This window comes from Molothrus aeneus, chromosome 13, assembly GCF_037042795.1.
Source record: "Molothrus aeneus isolate 106 chromosome 13, BPBGC_Maene_1.0, whole genome shotgun sequence".
In the NCBI taxonomy this organism is placed as follows: Eukaryota; Metazoa; Chordata; class Aves; order Passeriformes; family Icteridae; genus Molothrus; species Molothrus aeneus.
Genome location: NC_089658.1, coordinates 13,881,081 through 13,901,988, shown reverse-complemented (window position 1 = coordinate 13,901,988; position 20,908 = coordinate 13,881,081). Strand labels below are relative to the sequence as shown.

The following is a 20,908-nucleotide window of genomic DNA, read 5'->3' as shown; positions in this document are numbered from 1 at the left end:
AAAGACAAAAAACTTTAGGTTTTTTTCCTTTTTTCTCCCCCCAAGAAAAAAAGCTCTGTCTTTCAGGCTAGAATAGATGAGGGAAGATTATATTTTCTGGACAACTAGTTGCTGAGATCTTTGCTCTGTGTTGCAAACAAACTAAGAAGAAGTAAATAGCTGATTTCCTTTTTCTTTTTTTTTTTTTTTCCATGCGCGCTGATTAAATCATAAGTTTCCGTTCCTGGTTTAGGAAAGCATTAACCTTGAAACTGTCTTTCATTCACCTGGCCTGGGGGAGTGGGAAGAGTCTTTTTACCTCTTGAAAAACACGTCCCTTTGCTCTCAGTCTCGTTTTGGACCGAGCAAGCACACCAAGTGCCTGCAGCCAGAGGTGGAAGAGGCTGGCAAAGAAAAGCTGCTGCTTTTTCTTTTTCTTCCCCCGCTCCCTCCTCTTTTTTTTTTTTTTTTTCCTCTCAGTGAATCATGCTCCCACAACTGCAAAGTAAATTTGAAAGCCGGGAGAACACTGGTGCAGGACTAAAAAGGCAAGCAGTGACGTCCCAGCCCAAATCAGGAGGGAGTGGCTTTATTTCATTATTTTCTTTCCTTTTGCCCAGTGCTGTCATTAGAAATTTAAACTTAACTCAAACCCCAGCCGTCCTGCCCAGTGAACAGTGAACTGACTCGGAAGGAGGAAAGTACTTTTTTGTTGTTGTTTCTTTCAGTGCATGAGGGCGTGAAAAGCAAAACGCTTTGGTGACAGTATTTGCATTGGATACGGAGATTGGTTTTTTTGGTTTGTTTTTGTTTTCTTCCTGAATTAGACCCATCGTGGCTGAGCCTACCTTCTGCATTTCCACTTGGAGTGTCAGTGTTCCTGCTGCACACATCTGGCTTTTGTTCTCTTTTCGGGCAGCATTTTCATTCTGGTGCTTTTTGGATATCAAAGTTGTCTGGAAAACATTTTTTTTTTGTTATTATTACTGTAACAGGAAGGCTGATACCATTCTTAGCAGTCGCAAAAAAAATAATCCTATATGTATAAAGCTGTCTTCAAATATCTTTTGTTTGCTATAAGTTCCTGCATTGCCTGTATAAGCAAATCTGTTCCGAGAAGACTTTATCAGCCGGGCGCAGCGCTGGGATTTTCGTTTTCCTGTTAAGAAGCTCGGGCAGGCTGGTGTGCTGAGACACAGGGACTCCTCTGAGCACGGATGTGAGAGGTCTGGGGCTGTGGTGAGCCCAGGGTTCATGGTGGGCTCTGCTCCTCTGCTCCCAGCTCTTTGGACAAAATGTACGAACGACACAAGAGGCGATACAGCCTGTGCGACATTTCCAAGGTGGACAGGACTGTAGATGTTGTGTTGTTAAAGGTATGATGTTTGTATATATTTGTTTTTGGGTTCCCTTTCCTCTTTCCAGGGGATCAGTCTGTTCCTTGCTGTGCTCATGTCCCTCGGGATGATGCGGTGGGGAGGGACAGGTGGAAGAGCTCTTGCCCTTCAGCATGGAGGTGGTTTTGAGTTTTATTAAACCATATCATATTATTATCATATCATTATCTCTGCAACTAAATAATCTCTTGTGGCATGCACTCTTTGGGAGAGCTCCTTGGCCATTTTTCCTGCCCTCTGCCCTTAAACAATCCCTGGTTTGAAATCCCAGCTGGGCTTTTTGTGTGAGGGGAAAAGGGTTTCCATTTCCAGCGCTTGCTTTTTGAGATTGAATGACACATGTTACCCAAAAGATGCATTCTGCCAAAAAAAGGCATGGTGGATCCTCCTTTGCCTCTGTTTTTTGTTTGTGTTAGAAGGGTTGCTGTCAGTCTTGTTGTTTGGGTGTGATTTTGTCTGAGGATGGGTTGGAGCAAGAATCAGGAGTGGCTCTTGGCTAATTGTCCCAGTGTGTGCCTCCTCTAATCTAAAATTAGCAAGTGCTCCACCAAATGGCACAATGGTAGTCTGGGAATGTCCTGTCTCTGTAACAGCTTTGTGGAGCTTCAGCAATTTCCTGGCAGAGTGGATGGAAATAGGAGAGAAGCCAGAGGGACTGCAAAACACAGCCCAATTCAGAGATCTTAACTGCTGGAAGATCATTTCCTTTTCCTCTCCCTTTTTCTCTTTTCTCTTCTTAGCTGAAGCAGTGGGATTCTACATGATCATATAGCTTCCTTTTTTATGATTTTTGGTTCATGCTCTTGTTTCCAAGTCAATACAAGAATATATAACAAATTTATTTTCAGTTAATTCTTGTTCTACTTTATCTGCTCTAAGAGACCTAGCTCTTGTTACCTTGCTTTGTTATGAATGAAAGTGTTTTCCTTTAATTCAGTGTACCTAGTGGTTTTGGTGGCACAGATAGCTGTAAGTTGTTTTCTCTACCAGCTCAATTTTTTTTGAGTATTTTAGACCTCTGATGTTACTAATGCTGGTTGAGGATTGAATCCCATGATACTCAGTCTATAGACACAGTAGGAGACATTAAAAATGTTGTTGCATTGTTCACACACTGTTTCTTCCACAGAAACAGTGTGTGTACAATTCTTAATAATTCTTGGGAGGAGACCTGGTACCTCTGATAATTTTGGTTGCCAATAAAAAGCAAAATCTTTTTCTTTATGAAGAGTATCTGAATGCCTGGGTTAAAATACAATTCACTACAATTATCCAGCTTCAGTGTTTCTGATGTCATCAGTTCCTTAAATTAGTTTTTGTTCAGCAAAGCTTAGATTTTATAACAAAATGTGGCTCTTATTAGTTCCAACTGGTATTTTCCTAATTGAGTTTCAGAACTGTGGGTTATACTGTCTGTTCCTGCAAATGACTCAGTGTCCATATATGTGTGCGTGTGTGCACGCATTGCTGCTCCCAACATGGGCTGTACAGCCTGCAGATGTTTAAAATAGGAGGGTGCTGGTGACAGCTACAGCTACAATCAACTCTAGCTCGATTTTCAGTTGTCCTTCATGTTTTCTCTGGTTTCTATAACATAACTGGTAGATGAAATTGAATTTTGATGACCTAGGGATCCAAGCCAGCGCTTGAGTGCGTCAGTGGCAGATCATCTCTTGACGTTAATGGGAGTTGGATCAGGCCCTTAATGAGGGAGCTGGGGGTGGGGTTTCTGTTGGGTTTGGTTTTCATTAAAATACTGAAATAAAACTGTACCTTATCTAGGCTATTGTATTTTGGGGAGTTCACAGGACAGGGTTGCTTAAATATTGAAAAGCAAGTACATGTTGATAGAAAAAAGCAAACCCAAATTGGATCCATCAAGAGTGTTTGAGCTGATGAAATTTTAACAAGATACCTGCAAAGCACCAAACAGCTTTCAATTTGGCTGCAGGTTGACTCAGACAAACTGTCATTTCTTGAGTAGTAGATGGATATGTTCTTTGCTTCATTTTAAGGCAGGGAACTCAGTAATCACAGAATTGTTTCAGTTTAAAGGACCCTTAAGATCATCAAGGCCAGACATTAACCCAGCACTGTCAAGTCCACCTTTAAACCATGTCCCTTAGTGCCACATCTGTGCATCTTTTAAATGCCTCCAGGGATGGTGACTCAGTCATGACACAGGAAAGAAAATAAGCTGCTGAAAAAGGACAATGGGAACAAGTGGTGAAGAATGAATTTTATAAATGTTTTTAGATGAGATTATTTTTGCATTGATTGCATCCATTCTTAGACAGAATTGCAAAAGAACTTTTGGTTCCTACCCATAATTTTGTCATCTGAAGGGCCACTGTCTTGAGACTCAAATTTTCCATGTTTAGATTGAGCCTGAAACGGTGGCTTGTGAAGTTATGAAAAAAATGAACCTCAGCAATTTTGAGGGTTGATGCACACAATTATTTTTGGCTTTAGCATAGTTTCTTCCTCCTCTCCACATATAAAAAAGCAAGAGGCAGCAGGTTACCAACAGTGTCCCAGTCCCTGTTGGAGGTAGGACTTCATCCTAGGAAGAAGTTCCTTACTGTGAGAGATGTGAGGTCCTGGCACAGCTTGTCCAGAGAAGCTGTGGGATGCCCCATCTCTGGAGGGGTTCAAGACCAGGTTGGATGGTGATTTGAGCAACCAGGGAAAGGTGTTGGATTTGCATCATCTTCAAGGTGCCTTCCACACCCAAACCATTCTATGATTCCATGATTCTGTGTCCTTTACTGGCTGCTACAGCAATGCAAACTCGATGAACTTGGATCCTGAACTTACTGAATGCAGGGAAGCCTGGACGATGCAGAAATGACATAAAAATTTGCTGTCATTGTTCCTGCTGGGTTTGCATTGCAGCAGATGAGGGAGAAGTTGTGGGGTGTGTGGGATGCCTGCTTGTCTGAACATTTTGCTGAGCTCTGAGCAGCTACGTGCAGGGTAAAGCGGTCTAAGCCCAAAATGGGAAGTCTCAGTGTGCCTATGTGTGCCTTGGCAGCCCTGTCTCATTTTTATGTTGTGCCTGCTACCACAAATAAAACTACACAGACAGGATACAAAAACCACACTGGCTGGCACCTTGCAGATAGATAGATAGATAGATACATGTGATGTCAGACAGGCATTCAATGGGGATGAACAGGCAGTTGCTTTGCAAAGTTACCAAGTAAGAACTGGGCTTGCTTTGGGAATGGGAGATGAGTAATCACAGCTGGGAATGTTTTCTAACATTTTTTGCCTGTATCTGCATTTCACCTCTGTATGTGAATGCTGAAGCTGTTAAGGGTAGGCATCAGGAGTAAATTTTTTCACAGCTGGGGCAATGAGGTTTGATTTTTCTGCTTTTCAGATGAACTTCCAGCTGAAGATCAGATCATTATTTGTGGAATTAAAACCAGCATTAATAATTAATCAAGGTATCTTGAAGTTAAAAGAACAGCTCTATTAATTGTTTTTTCTGCTTCCTGGCTGCTCTGGTATCTTTACTCCAGCACCAGGGAAGATGCTCTGATTTATCCCTGCCTACCTAAGGCAAAGTGACATCTACAACATCCTAAGCTAAAAGTAGTCTGTGGAGAAGTCCCTGAATTAACTGGAATTAGGCTTCCTTACATTTTATGTTGGAAGTTTTTCTTCTTTATTAGCACATAAGCAAGCTCATTTTTTCTTTGGAGTTTTTCTGGGGGAAGGATATGCCCAGCTGATGGGTATCTGGTGTTCATCAAACTTTGTGGGCCCAGAATGACTAAGCTTTAATCCAACATCTGTCCATGCTGTTCTGGTCATTGAAGGACAGAAGGAGAGATGTGTCTTTAGAATGCTGTAGAAAGTTTTTGAGTTTTTCTGTTTGTGTCTCATGTAGAATTACAACTGGGAGGGCAGCTTAAATGAAATTACTGTGTTTTCACATTAGACACATACATGTTTGTAGGAATTTTGCTCCCATATTAGCTAAGAGATGGGTTTTTTTGGGAAAGAAAATGCTGTTATTTTTGAAGCTTAATTAAAGTCTGTTGACTTTTAGTTTTGCTGGTGGAGGACATTTCAATGCCAAGGGCTGGAAAACGTTCTTGGGGCACACGTTCCTTTTCCCTGCTGGGACATTGCTGGGCGATAAATGCACTCTAGGAATTTAGTGTTGCTCTTGCACCATAAAGAGCTAATTTATTCACTCATGTAACATGTCCTGTGCTTGTAGGAGCCTTTTTTTGGTGAAATCCTTTAATATAGTTTCCTATAACACTGCTGGCTTGTTACTATGAGAAAGGTCAGTTTGGACCTCCTTGAAAATATGTCCTGATATGGTGTCACCAGCTCTGTAAAGATAAAAGACTCAGTGTAGAATATTCACAGTGCTAGAAGAAAAAAAATCTCCATAGAATTGCAAGTCTTGTCCCTTTTGGCATACATTTGAGAATGTCTTTGGGTTCTGCATCCACCTGTTAATATCATCCCACAAAGCTAAGAAAATACACAGGGAGATTACCATAATAATTTAAATAAAAAATAAATGTGGAACTTGCAAGCAAATTGATATGTCTGCTCTTAATATTGTCTGGCAAGATGATTGCCAAAGCAGTGATTGTTGCTCTTGATGTGAGTTTTGTGTGTATGGAGTCTTTCTGCAGCAACAGATGTTGAAGGAAAACAGTGGAAATTCCTTCCCCAGATGCCCCATCCTTCATGCTCCTGTTCAGACGGTTTTGGAGGATCTTGAAAGGTGGTTCTTGTGAAGGGGGTAAATCAACTGTTGCTTTAGTTTCTAGTGCAGGAATTGCAGGCAACTGGATAATTTCATTGTAAATGGAACTGTAAAGTTAAAAGCTGCTCAGCATAAACATTGAACTCCAGTTATGTGTACAAATTTCTTTAATCCTATACGAAATTTTCAGGAACAGGAAATTCCTAGAAAATAATCAAAATATGCATAGAAGTTTTAAAAAAAATCATTGTATAATTTCTGCTTATGAAACAAATTAATTATAATTGAATTTGAAGTATTGCTTTTTTTCTACTACTTTTATTCTACAATGGATATTAAAATGGGTATTACTCAGTGTGGTGCACAATTACTTAATGATACACTAAGCAAGCTACAATTACTCTCCTAAATATTTTCCTATGTGCAGTAGTATCTGGTTTTAGCTGCAAGGTAGATCATAGTCTGGAAGCTGGGGAAAATAAAAGGAGAAAAATGGAAACTTGTACATTTAGGACAAAGTTAAAATAATATGGAGGGAAGATGAATCTCCAGGGATCTGCTAGGAAATGAAAGTTAAAGTCATCTGGTTCCTTGTGCTCTGGAGATGTTGATTTATGTCACGACCAGTGAGGTTGACAAGTGCAAACTTTTGCAATAGCAAAAGATTTCCTGGAAGGTCAGTGTGTTCTCTTTATTGTGAAATGGAAGGCAAGAAGAGTTAAAATAAAACCAGAGGGAGAGAAAAAGGACTTTTCCATGCTGGAGATAGGAGCCAGGTAGTCCCTGCCCTGTTCCTAGTGAGCGTCCAGCACATGGCTCTGCCCTGGATATTGTTGGAATGTCTTTGAGAAGGAGGTCCTGAGCCTGGTTTTATGGATTAGATAATTCCTTGTCCAAGACCAAGGGGAGAGGAAGGAAGAGCCTGGGAGTGGAGTCTGGTGTTCACTCACAGTTCCTGTAGGACAGAGGATGCCTCAACTTGGGGTGTCTCATAGTGTCCAGTGCTGTCCTTTTCTTATGCATTAAATCACATCAAGTTTCAAGTTCAGGGTCTGCAGGAAGAGTCAGGAAATACCTGTGTGTGCCCAGAAAGAGCAATGGAACCATCTGGCTCCAGCTGGTGTCCTAAAGGCATCTTTGAACATCTAGCCTGCTGGAGTTTCACAGGCAAACAGAAAATCCTGCAGGATTCAGTTTTTGGTGCCTGGGGATGTGCTTCCATGATTCATTCTGTGTCTGAGCTGCAGATAAACACATTCAGGCTTCTGTATGGAAAAATAGCTGGTTTTCTCCTGGCATTTCTTCAAGGGCTGTGTATTGAAACTCTGTTCCCAGAGGCTGTTTCATATTCTCTCTGCCACTGGAACAGCGCTGCACCCTCTGCTCCTGCTGCAAAGACTTGGGATGCCTGGAATCAATGAGCTATAATCAGTGTGGGCAAGCAAGAAAGTGTGGGGCTTTTATCATCTTCTGTGGCCACCAGCTTGTGGTCCTCTCATTGGGCTTCTCTCAGCAAAACAAGAAACTGGGGGAAAAAGAGAGGAATTTTCTCACATGCAATGCACACGTGTCTGCAAAATCCCAAGACGGCCTCATTTCAAATTTCTCCATACTGGTACATTCCCCAGCTCCTGATGCTCAGGTGCTTTTATAAAGACAATTTCCTCTCACTGTCTGTACCTGTAGTCACTAGTCCTGAGTAAATACAAGCAGAATTCAGGTGTTGAGGAGGGATCCCAGTACTCAGTGTTGGGCTGTGGATAGTGGGGTTTGTGTTTTGAGTATCTATGGACCACCCAGTTCCCTGAGATCATGCAGTAAACCTCCCTCAAAGCCTGTCTGGGCTCATTTTGGCCTAGGGAATATTGTATATAGTAGTGGTTTCCTTTGTTTTTGTTTTGATGGTGATTATTATTTTTCCTGAATTAGGGCTACTGAGATAAATATTTAATTTCTAATGTTTTATTTTGTACATAAGTATATCTGAAGAAGCACCTTAAACCTCAGTGTTACTCTCTCATTACTTTTTTTAATAGAGAAAAGCAGACATTTTCAATACTTGGCAAAGCCACAGGGCTGAGGAGAGAGCTGGCTGGGAAATTGGAAAAATGCTCAAATCTTTTTTGAAAAAATGCCAATGTCTATAATGCATTTTCAGTGAATGACTCAATTGGTTCTATTAAAGGAAAAATATATAATGTTAATTCAGCCTAATATGGCTTATTGAACAGACAACTTGAACCTCTTCCTATTTTGCTTTCTTACTGCTAATTATTGAATGGGATGTTTAATTATTCATTTCCAGTAGTGGATACCAGTATAAATCAGGAGCAGTTCCTTTGATTTTGATGGTGATTTGTTTAAAATTAAGAAGGGTCAGACTCTTCTTAAGGGGGAAGGAAGGAGGTGCAAGTCAGTTAGAAGGAGACGGAATTTGATTTTGTATCTGAAACAGGTCATTCCTTCATTTGTGGGGACTTGAGAACATTTGCATTTTTCCTTCTATGTGTGTTCAGCCTCAACCTCTAGATATAATAAAATATAGGAAAGTGTGGTGCAAATTTATTCTGCTTTGTCTGGAGAGAAAAGAATAACAGCATGGTATTTATTGACTTTACAGTCATCAAGTGGTATTTATTGACTTTACAGCTCTTTTAAGACTAAAAAAAAATGAATTCTGTGGTTAAGTTTAGATGCTAAGGTTAGATGCCACACAGCCTTTCTGAGAACAGGGAGTGTCCTCTGTTGAAAGAATCAGAACATGACCCACTGTCCATGCAACAGTTAAAATGCAACATCCTTGTGTTACTTTGGAAAGCAAAAAACACATTGTTCTGAAGTTTTGCTTACAAATCCTTTTTCAGATTTAAGATTGCTTCTCTTTTCCTTGCTGCCTCTCATTTAATATGGATGTATTGTATGTAAAAGGGAGAAAATGGATACACAGGTGTGTGTGGAGCAGAAGTGCAGGGAAGACTGGGATCTTAGATGTGTGTACATAAAGGGGTATGATGGGGTCTTGAGTGAATTATCTGTATAATGCAGTCAGGGAGTAAGACCTACAAAGTGCTACATCATCCCTAGGAAAAATAGCCTGCAAAATTCCATGGAGGTGGGAGGGACATCCAGGTGGGTGGGACATGCGCTGAGGTCACCCCGAGACCTGACTCTGGTAGAGCTCAACATCTCCTTCACCTCTCCTAGGAAACTCCTGCTCATTTTCCCCCTCTCAGAACTTCTCTGTTCCTTCCCTGTTTCTGTCAGCAAGAGCTGCTGACCAGGGAAGGTCATGGCATCCCCTCCACTGGAGGATTTTAAGGGCACAGAGTTGGATTAGGACCTCTGAGACGGTAATGGAGCCTAACTTGGCGCAGCAGGCAGGGACTAGCTGACCTGTCAAAGGCCCTCCCAACCCCATCTTGTCATCGCACAAGTATGGAGGAGGACAAAGCCTGAGGAAGAAGAGTGTGCTGTAGCAAGGAGCTGCCAGGTGTGGGGGAGTGCAGGGTTGCCTGTGTGGTGTGGAGAGCAGGAGGTGCTGGCAGGAGCCCCTCGGGTGACAGGCAGGGGACGCAGCCAGAGCAGGGAGGAGCCAGCCAAGGACTGCAGTAACACATTCCATGATCTCAGTGAGAGAGGAAACAAGGACGTGGGTCATTAGTCAAAGCAGCACGTCAAGTCAAGGGTAGGAGAGGCTTGGTTTTAATTTGTTTTATTTAGAAAATAAATAAGAAGAAGGCAAAACCAGTGCATTTCATAGCATAGGAGGAAGGAGAACGTTGAGGGGATGGGAATACATCAAGGGGATGCAAAAATAGAGCAGGATCATGGAGGAGATTTGAACATAGGTCAGAGGCTAAAAGTAAATAGTAAAACTTTGCTATTTGAAAGGTAGGAAAGGAAATTATTTCAGGAGATAAAAGGAAAGCCAGAGAGAGGGTAGGAGAAATACTAGACATATAAAATCAGGCTGAGTTATCCATTTCAGTAGCTTTCTCTTTAGCTGCAACTTAACATGTGAGATCCTGTGTGCTGAGACAGGTCAGGAGGGGAAGTAACTTCTGGGTTTTGTGGTGTGGGACAGGTGAGATTTGCATGCATTTGACAGTAAGGAAAGGCATTTGGCCCAAAGAAATGGCAGAGACAGTAAAAGGGCTTCCAGAATCTGCCAGCTGCAGACAAAAGTGATTGGAAGTGAATGTTGGATGAGCCAAGGATTGTGGATAGTCCAGCAGACTTCTGAGTCAAAATGTTGGACAGCACAACCCAAGTGAGGAAGATGAAAGCACAGGCAGAGGGAGGAGGAGGCTGAGAACAGATCAGTCATCCTTGCTGAAAGACTGGGAGTCATGGAAAGGGTGAAGGACGGGGTGAGGTGATAAGGGCTGATGTTGAAATAAACCATGTGATGTGTCTTAGTGTTAAAATGGGCGTTTCTATCGTCGTCATTTCAGTTAATGCAGGCCCAAAGTGCTTCTGGTTCTCACCATGACTTGGGCACTTCCCAAGCCCTCTATTCCACATCACCAGAGCACTTTGCTACCTCTGAGCTAATTATCTGTACAGCAGTATGGGTGGTAAGGAATTTCTGTTCTGTAGGTAGTGAACTGAGGCATAAAGCAGAAGAATATATCCCTGCAGTCCCACTACAAGTGGAGGTGGGACTTGAAGCCAAGATTATCCAGTTCTCTACTAGTAGCTTAAACACTGACTCATCCTCCCTCTGATCTCCTTCCTTGAGCAGGAGCCACCTTCAAATCAAACTTTCCATGGAGAAATAAAGGGTTTTGGCATATTCTAATGGTTTGTTTAGCGATGCAGAAATAAAATCGTATGTTACTTTTGACATTTTTATTATTGGGAAAAAATTAAGCCATAAGTCTGTATCTGCTGGTTGATGCAGAGGGATATTGGAGAAGAGACTAACAGGGGTGCTGGTGAGAGTGGCCCTTCTCTGATGTGCTGTGATGTGTTTTGCAGATAAACCGTGGGAGCTGGTGTCCACTGGAGCCATGTCCTGACCCCTCCCTGCTGGAGCGCAAGCGCACGCGGGAGTCTCCAGGTGAGCCACACCAGCAGCCCTCCTCCTCACCTTTTCTATCCTCCTTTTCTCCCTGTCCTCACCTTTTCTATCCTCCCTTTCTCCCTGTCCTCCTCACCTTTTCTATCCTCCTTTTCTCCCTGTCCTCCTCACCTTTTCTATCCTCCTTTTCTCCCTGTCCTCACCTTTTCTATCCTCCTTTTCTCCCTGTCCTCCTCACCTTTTCTATCCCTCTTTTTCTCCCTGTCCTCCTCATCTTTTCTATCCCTCCTTTTCTCCCTGTCCTCCTCCTCACCTTTTCTATCCCTCCTTTTCTCCCTGTCCTCACCTTTTCTATCCTGCTTTTCTCCCTGTCTTCCTCACCTTTTCTGTCCCTCCCTTTCTCCCTGTCCTCCTCACCTTTTCTATCCCTCCTTTTCTCCCTGTCCTCCTCACCTTTTCTATCCCTCTTTTTCCCCCTGTTTTTGACATCCTGGCCTGGATGGGGAAAACACATAAATTAAAGAAACTGTGTAATGACTATGCTGTGAGTCATTGTTAGCACATGGCTGCAGCACTTGACTAGCAGGGAGCAGTGTAGTGTGTCACCATCTCAAATAACTCTGCATTTCAAGTGCTTCAGTATTTTGATTTTTCCCCCTCCTTTTCTTTTTCTAAATAAACTTAAAGATGTTGCAAGCAGCACACAGACATGATTTCTAGCTAAAAGAATAATTTCATAAAAGAAAAAAGCCAGAAATTTGAACTCCTAAAACCATAGTTAAACCCAAATGAGTGGCTTGAGATTTTTTACTTTTTTTTCCCCCTGCTCTGAAAGTTGCCATGATTCCAAGCTGAGGAAGCAGGAAGGCTGTTCAGAGCCATGGTTCCCACACCCTGCCCACCAGCTGTGCCAAGCTCCCATCCCAGCCCTGCGTGCTGGCTGGTGCTTTCTGGCTCTTCCACTGGGACAGAAAATCTAGTCTGGGCAAGCTTCAAAGAAGGGTTGGTGTCCAAGATAAGAAAAAAAGCATTTCCTTTCACTGGATTATGCGTGTTTGAAACAAATAGAGTAATTTATCAGGGCCCTGAATAGGGACTTTGCTTAGGCTGCTCATGGAGAGGAGGCTTCTTGCCCTGCTGTCCTTATGAACAGTGGTCTCACTCAAATCTCCTTCAATTTATCTGAGACTTGAAAGAAAATGACCGAGTGTCAGTGTGAAATTTAAACTCAGTCTTTCAGACTGTAGGCTAAGAAGGGATAGTGTGGGTTAGTGACCTGAGGGATTTATCCTAAATAGAAGTTCTAGCTCACTCAAAGTTAAATAAGTACTTTTTTATTAAAAACAAAACCACAGAAATGGCGACCTTTTTAGAAAAATCATTAACAGCAATAGCTGTTTCAGGAGTGTTTTTACAAGAGAACCTGTGGTAATGCTATGTCTCTTCTTTACCAATTGTATCTATGAATCCTTTGCCTCTTGGTACTGTCTTTTTATGCTTCAGGCAACAGTTACTGCAAACCATTTGTCTGCTAAACTACATGGACTCATTTGAGTTGCTAACTATATAATCACATATTCCTATGGATCACTATCAGTTGCACATCTATTAATTATCTAATGCAATATTACACTATAGAAACATAACACTAACTATGTAATTAGGTAGCTGTATCTACAAATTTATATTAATAATTACAGTAATACATGTCTGTAACACACACATAAAGAGATAGTTTTTTTAAGTAAATGTGCTCTCCAGATGGACTGAAGCAGCAGAAGGATCTCAGGTTATGCAGGTTCTGGCCTTTCTAGAAATAATATTGTTACTGCACAGGCATCCTCCTGCTGCTCTGTGGTGCTGGGCAGTGTAGAGAGGGCAAGAAAAATCTGGCAATACTTAACAGCAATAAAACCACGAGCTGCCAAAGTGGCTAACTTAAAAAAACAGTACTTGATAAGGAATTAGACCTTTTAATATACTGAAATGACTTTAAAGGACAGAGACTTCGGATCTTAGAAGGTAACTCTAGAAATTGGAGCTTCTCATTTTCTGTCTGTGTTTTTGAAATTAGGTGTGCAGAGGAGTGTAGCAGATACATAGTTATCAGCATGGAACTGAAGGGCTCACCCCTGGCTTGGGAGACACAAGAGTTTGGAAAATGTACAGAAGATATTGCTTGGAAATGTTCTTCCTAGAGCTTTTTTCTCTGTATTTTTCTTTGCCTTTATATTATGCACAGAAGTGTTGCCAGGGGTGTGAGACACAGAGCCTGGCTTTGTGCAGCGTCTGTGCAATTAAAAACAAACCCAGCAAACTGAGAAAAGGGGAGGGAGAAAATGGAGAAAATATGCACACCTCCAACCAAAAGTAAATGAGAGTGTAGGGAAGAGAGGGCTTGGGAATGAATTTTTCTGCACAAATGAGCTGAGGTATGTGGAGGGGTCCCTATCACTGTGCTCCTCATCCTTCTTCCTCTCTGCTTCATCTCCTCCTCATGGGGAGCTTTGCTGCCTCTCATGCTTTATCCTCAGGCTGAGGTATCCATCCACATCTGAGCTGTCCCCACTGATTTTCCAGTGGAACGTGGCTGGAGCCCCTTTGTTTTTCAGTCTGGGCTGTGGACATGCTGTGCTGGCTGCCAGCTGGATGAACAGCACCTGGCCCATGTCCCCACAGCCGCTCCGTCTCTTCTTTCCCTTCATTCTCCCCCTCTTCTCTCCCCTCCCTTCTCCCCCTCGGTGATGGAAAAGCAGTTCAGATTTTCCAGGTTTACTGAAAGGGGAACAGGAGCAGCTGCAGCATCCAATAAGTGCTTTTCCAACTCTCCACAGTGTGGAAATTCCTCTACGGGGTAATGGGGTTTCTGATTGGCTTCAACTCCCCCTGCCCTAAATGGAGTCAGCCCCACCACTATCAAAGTAATTCTGTTTTCTCCAGAAGTGGAGTCACTGCCATCAGTTGGGATGTGGCCAAGGTGTTCCATAGCTGTTGTCAGGCACAGATTAAGGATGGGGAAGGCAAAGAGGTGACCTTAAGCTATCAAACCTGTCATCCTTTCAGTGATGTTTAAGCTTGATGTCACCAAGGATGGAGTTAGTGAGGTATAATTTAAGACTGAACTAATATTTTATTGCCCTGGTTCCTCTCCAGACAGCTGAGCACGTTTTGGATCTGTTTAGTTAGAGGAAGTGCAAAATAACACCTTTCTTTAAAAAAAAAAAAACCACCAAATTAACTAATAAATAGAAAATATTTTTTGAACTGGGAAACTTGAGTGTTCAATTTTTGCCAAAATTATAATTTATACTTTTGCCTGAAGGGTGAACAAATAAAATATGTACAGGCATTTCTTAGGCAAATACTTGTCTGTTAAAGGTTTTGGAAAGAGGGCTTTTGCAGGGGCTGCAGTCTAGTTCTGTACTCCTGATTAACCCAGTGCAGACAGCTGGAAGCACTTGAGAAAAAAAGAGATGCAACATGCTTATATTTCAATGTCAGGAGTTACAAAAGCTGAGAGGTTTTAAAAAAAAACACTTTATTTTTGAATCTTGAAAAAGTAAAGCTTGTAATGGAATTCACACTAGTGCTTTTTCAGTAAGGAGTGTAGAAGAAGAAATTAAATAATTGTCCAAATAGGCACTAAAAGCACCTTGGCATTTAGAGGGAATTGATTCTTTGAGAAAGCAAGCAAATATTGACAAGTTATATTTTTATATTTATTGAATATGAATCTAATTTTGCATTTGTTGAAATCAGTAGGAAACATCCCACATGCACTGTTATGGGATACCTCATATGTAGTATATTTATCAGCACCTCAAGCTACAAGTGTTTTCAGCTGTTTCATGCAGAATTTCAGTTTGCACCATGTACTTCAATGATGCATTTAAAAAGGAGTTTTAAACTCTGGAATAAATCATTTGAGAATTCACAAGCAGTTTTGAGAGGTGAACAAATGTATGAACCTTTATTTGTAAAGCTGTGTGTTTTAAATCCTGGAATTCACTGAGGGAATGGGAGTCTGATGGTTTTACCAGTACTGAATCCAGGACTAGAAATGCAAGTTATAGATATTTTTAATGACCACCAAAATAAATGTGTGGATGCTGCAGAAAGCCTCAGGTTGTGACTCTTTGTACTTTGCTCCTGCAGAATGTGAGAACTTCTTGGAGGATGGGCTGAGCAGTGTCTGTGCCTCGTCACAGGGTGCTCTTAAAAGAGAGTCTGGGAGCGAGTCTGACCTTTTCCCCTTGCCTGGTGATGGGATGGAAGACCTTGTCTTTGGGAAGGTAAGAAAGCCTGGTTGGGATATGGTTAAAAAAGCCCCTGATAAACCCATGCAGCACACACAGATCATCTTGGTTTCTCTGGTGAGTTGGAAAGCTGGAAGTGATTATCCTGGAACCAAATAGATGGGAAGGATCCGGTCTCCTCCTTGGATGCAGCAGCATGAGGGATGTATTTACTTGCAGCAGAATTCCAAAAGCTGTGCAGCCCCCAGTGGTTAAAAAAATGGAAGTAATTTTGTCTGTCCAAAAGTAAATCAGGCACCAGAGAAAGAGTTGAAAAGGTGGATTTTCATGCAAGGTCATTAGGGATTGCACAGACGATATGAAATCCATCTTTAACTCATGTAACAAAGAGCTTTTCTCCAGTAAACCGTGACCTCTGTGCTGATACCTTCAGATTTATATGCTGTAATTCTCAGAGGAACCAGTGTTTTTCTGTAAATTCAGTGTCAAAGGAAGGAAACACTCATTCTAAATACTTCAGGCCAATTCCAGGGAATAGTTTTGTTGCCTAGGCGACATGCCTCTAATGCCTGTTTACGTGCAAGTAGAATGAAAGTGTTTTCAAGTTTGCTTAAAATCAACAACAGAAGTCATTGCTAACCTTAGTCATCCCTGTACCCTTTGTGTTGCTGAGGAGTGGGAGAGACCTGAGAGGCAGAGCTGAGCAGAGGTTGTGCCTCCCTTTGGCATCACTCTTTTGCATCTACGTCAGAGCAGCCTGAATTTGTTCAGGGGGTCGTTAGGTTTTTTCTCTTGAAGAATTGTCTTGCTGGTAATTTGTACTCTTCTTGGCATAAGCAGATGATGAAAAAGCAACCAGAAGGACTAAAGTGATGTAGAATCAAAAGGGATGTGACCCTTCTTTAGAGCAGCCATGATTGTGGTCTCCATGAAATCCCACTCTTTGGTTCAGCTGCAGCTCACAGGTTTGGGCAGGCACAGCTCCTGCTCTGAAAAACATAACTCTCAGAGTAGCTTTCACACTGGCTTTCAGAGAAATGTATTGATTGAAACAGAGTTCTGTTTGCTGAAATCAAATCAGTTGCTGGTGAATATTTTCCAGCAGGATGGGAAACACCACAGCCCAGGCTCAGTGATCTCATGAGCTATAAATGAACAGTAAAGTCATCCTTCATGCACGTGGTAGGGCACAGAGCTCACCAGCCTCGCCCTTTCCCATCCTGCTGTCAGAAGGATCTGGGGCCCTAGGCTGTCAGAGGACAAGGCTGTTTGGCAGAGCAGGCTGTCTTCAGTTCCCTTGTGTAGAGTGTCACAGGCTGTGACAGGCAGCTGCCATTTGAGCCTGATTTAATGCTTGTATGGGAAAGTGTGGGAGAAGAGCGCAGTGGGAACACAGCAAATTTTGTATTATACAGAATTCTAGCTTTTCCCCTTTCTTATGTGGAAAGTTTCCTTCTTCAAACAGGAGAAAGAAAGACTTAAATGTAACCAGAGTAGGTAGTGCAGTGTAGCAGGGGTGCCATAGGGAAGGGAGGAGGTGGTGGGGAAAGCAGGTCTCTGCCAGTGGAGAGAGGGCAGAGGCAGGAATTCTTTTCTTTGTAGAAAGGGAATTCCTTAATTTGGTAGCCTTTGCACTGTTCTCATTTTACAGTGGGTTGCAGACTTTGTCTTCAAATGGCTTCAAAAGGTTCCTGAGTTGAATTTAGGAAGTTATTTAAAGCTAATCTCAACCTCAGTTGCTTTGTCTTTGTTTTCCTGACCAATCTGTTTCCTTGTCTCCTTTCTCAGGATTTATCTGAGTATTTTTTCTACAGTCGAAGTTATTTCTAAAGGACCAGAAAAACTAATTTAGAATTGTGAGCTTGTTCCTTAATTAAATCTCTTTTGGTTTTACAGCACTGAATCCAGGGGTAGGAATGCAAATTATAGGTATTTTAAATGACTACCAAAATAAATGGTGGCTATAATCTTTTGTCCAAAAAATAGTGTAAGATGCTTGTCGTGGCTGTAGTTGATTATTTCAAAACCTGTGAAATAGTTTCTGTATCAAATTGGGAAGAGACCGAATATATTTATGAACAAAAAGAGGATCTCAAACCTTTCAGTGTCATGGTGATTATTGTTATTACTAGTTCTGTTCTTGTTTCCCCTTTCTGTGGAGCAAGAGTTGAACTTTTGTCTACTAGAGTGGTTTTTTGTGGGGTTTTTTGATTTTTCTTTTTATTGTAGAAATAACTCCTTCTTTGCTAACTGCTTAATGCATTAAAATAAATGTAGGGAGAGCAAGTTGCTGTCTGTGCAATGTCTTTGGGCTGTTTCCACTTGAAATGCATTGACTGAAAGCCCTTCTTCTGTCCCAAAACCATGAAGAATTGGGGTTTGTGGGGTCACAAATCTGCAGGTGCCTTACCCTGTCCCTGGTGTTTGGTGTGTGCTCCTCTCCCATCTCCTTCCCTTCTCCTGTGCTTGTTGCATTTCTTTTTCTCTCTAGGACATGTGCTGAGCTGTGGAACATGAGCTGTGAGGTTCATGGAGCTTTAACACTAAAACCTTCCCTTTTTTCAGAATATACAGGCTATCACTGAGATTCAGAGGTTGCTTCCAAGTCTATGGCTTCGGCAAAATGTTTATTTATTTTTTTTTTTTTGCGTCAGCACTTCATTCCCATGTCCTCATCATCCTGCTTTTCCCTCTCTGTCCCAGACAGCCATCTGGGCAGGCTTTGCAGCATCCTCCTTCTGGAATGATTAATGCTGCATAAGGTCATTTCTCACAATCATCTGGCAGCATCCTGGGGTGGAGCCCATGTGCTTTGCTCATCTTAACTTTCAACCAGCCACCAAAATCCAGCTTTACTGGGAAGCTTTTTAATGTGCCTCTTGGGAAATGATTCAGTTGAAGGGAGTCAGGAACCCACAGATCGTTGTCAAAGGAAGGGGTTGCAACTCAGAGTCTTGAATATTATTTAATTTCTGCCTTTGTTTTGGTTTTCTCAAAGAAAATACATAAATGTTTTGCGTTTATTTTTGCAGAGTTGCTGTATCTCTTAAAGCAAACAAAAAAATCCCCAACAGCTGTGAAAAAAAAAAAACAAACCCAAAGGAATTAAACTTTTAAGGGAAAGGCTTTCATGTCCACTCCAAATCATACAAGTTGTGATAAATAATTTGTAGAAGGCCACTGTTGATGTTATATTTAGGGTAACTAGAACCATAAGCAAATCCAAATTAAAAAATTACTCTGCTCAATTCTATATCAAGCCAACTAAAGGTGTTGACTCCTTTAGTGGAATGGTATTCCAAATAAACTTCAGGATTACAAGGTTTAATTTTTTTCATCTTATTTTTTAAAATACCCTAACACCTTTAATGTCTTTGCAGGTCAGGGGACAGGGAAAGTTTGTGTCTCAGCACTTTGCATGTTGTGATCCTGGAAATGATTGAAAGAATATTTGAATTCCCCTTATCAAGACCTCCTACAGTGGAGGGATTTAGTTGAAAAAGTTATCTTTTACCCCCACCATCTCAGTGATTTCTGTTATGCATGGAGAAGTACATGTGTCCTTTCTCAGAATACTCACTTTTACACCTTATCTTATTTTTTCTCAGAAACTTCTCAGCAAATACTGAGGGCAAAGAAAATGCCTATTAGCAAACGTCTGTAAAGGCTCTTTTTGGCCACAGTTAAGTCCTAAATTCATTGAGGTGCAATCCAGCACACCTAACTTGAAGAAAATTAGTATTTCTGTAATGTTTCTTTTTTTCTCTAAGAAAAGAACACATTCTGTTCTGCAAACATGGTATTTTCTTACTCAAATAGGATTAAAGAACAATGCATATTTACTGGCCAGATAGCCAATTTTTTTGCAGTGGTGACTACAATATAGATGTTTTAGATGTGTCAGCCACACTTGGCATTTTTCAGACAGAGTCGTCTTTCATATTAACTGTTTTCCTTTGTTTAAAAAAAATATCATTGAAATGACGGCAGAATATTTTTAGAAGAATAATCATGGGCCACGAGTTCAAGGGAATTGTTCATTGTGTTCTGTTGTCAGTGGAATGCTCAAGGTAAAAGTTAAAATGGATCAAATGTATTTCCCCTTTTTCAGACATCTCCTTGAGCTGCATTTTATGATAAAAGCCCTAAATCTTCCTTGTTAGGGAAGTGGGTTTTGTTGTGCAGCAGTATTCTCATCTGGGAAATAAAAATTCCTCTTTTTACTCTAATTCCTCTCTAGTTAATTTGGTGTTCTGCACTGTTGTTTTTAGATTCGCATCCAGATTCAAAGTTTCCAAACTCTCCCATGCTTCTCACAGCTGATGGGGTGAAGTCAGTCCTCTCCTCTCCTGCTCTGTTGCCCCAGTCCCAGAATCACAGAATGGTTTGGGTTGGAAGGGACCTTAAAACTCACCTTGTTCCAACCCCCTGCCATGGGCAGGGACACCTTCCACTAGGCCAGGTTGCTCCAAAGCCCCATCCAGTCTGATCTAATGTCTGACAGTATTTTTCTGTCTTAGAAAAGTGGCAGACTGTTTCCTCCACTGTAGGAGTGTTATCCACATAATGACTGCTTGATTTGTCTGTATTTAAGCAATTCAGTAAGCTCTCATCATGACTCACACAAATAACAGATTATCTTGAATACTGCTGAACATCATCAGAAACTTCTCAGGGCTTCCATTTCAGCTCTCTTTTCTTTAAACCTCAGCTTCCTATTCAAATGTATCAAATCCAATAGTTCACTAGTTTACAGAACACAGTTTTCTGAAATTCACTATTAGTATTTGACACACCTTAACATGAAGTGAATGTTTTTGGAGGGATATATTTATAGTGTGGTTTTTAATGCTTTGTGTTTAAAAGGTTCTTGTATTTTGGTGTTGTGCTGTGGGTGCTGTCTTTTTTTTTTCTCTGTTTCCCTTTGATGGATGTGAGGGGGGAAGCAGTGTGACAGCATTTAGTTAAACCATCTCAGGAACATTATTGTGTACCTCTTAAACTGAACTAAGAGTAAAAAATAGCTAAGCTTTAAACAGGGCTTCTCTCTGAATAGTGAAATATTCTATTAGAAGATATTTTGAATATCTCAGTTTCTTTTTGTTCAGTCAAATAAAAAACTTATAGCTTTTAGTGTGCACCCCTCCAATAAATAATAAAGCACAGAAAAACAAAAGTCTCTGGACTGTTTAACACCACTCCTGCTCATCCTTCCCTCCATGTGGTCTGATGCCCATCTTTCCCTTCCAAGATCAGGATTTTGCATCCAGTTTTCTTCTGCCAAATGCCTGCTGACAGCCTGCAGCCCCTGGGGCACTCAGCTCCTGCCCAGCCCCCTGAGCCCACTGTGGGAGGACAATTAACCACCAGGGCTTTGCTGACTGCTCTGTGGGGTATGGCCTGACAGAGCACTCTGCCTGTTATTATTTTAAATGATACAGGGCTCTGCAGCAGGATAAATTGAAACTTCCCATGTCAGTCCCTCAGGGCAAACACCATTTCAGACTGGAGGTGA

At 41.5% G+C, this 20,908-nt stretch overlaps 1 protein-coding gene across 1 annotated transcript in view; it reads left to right on the top strand.

The window, feature by feature from the left end:
• AKAP13 (A-kinase anchoring protein 13) overlaps positions 1–20,908 on the top strand; it is a 205,322-nt gene that overhangs the window by 135,704 nt on the left and 48,710 nt on the right. The window contains exons 11-12 of the mRNA XM_066558526.1: positions 11,095–11,176; positions 15,293–15,429. Coding sequence (XP_066414623.1) covers positions 11,095–11,176; positions 15,293–15,429 — 219 coding nt within the window. The remainder of the gene's footprint in view (positions 1–11,094; positions 11,177–15,292; positions 15,430–20,908) is intronic.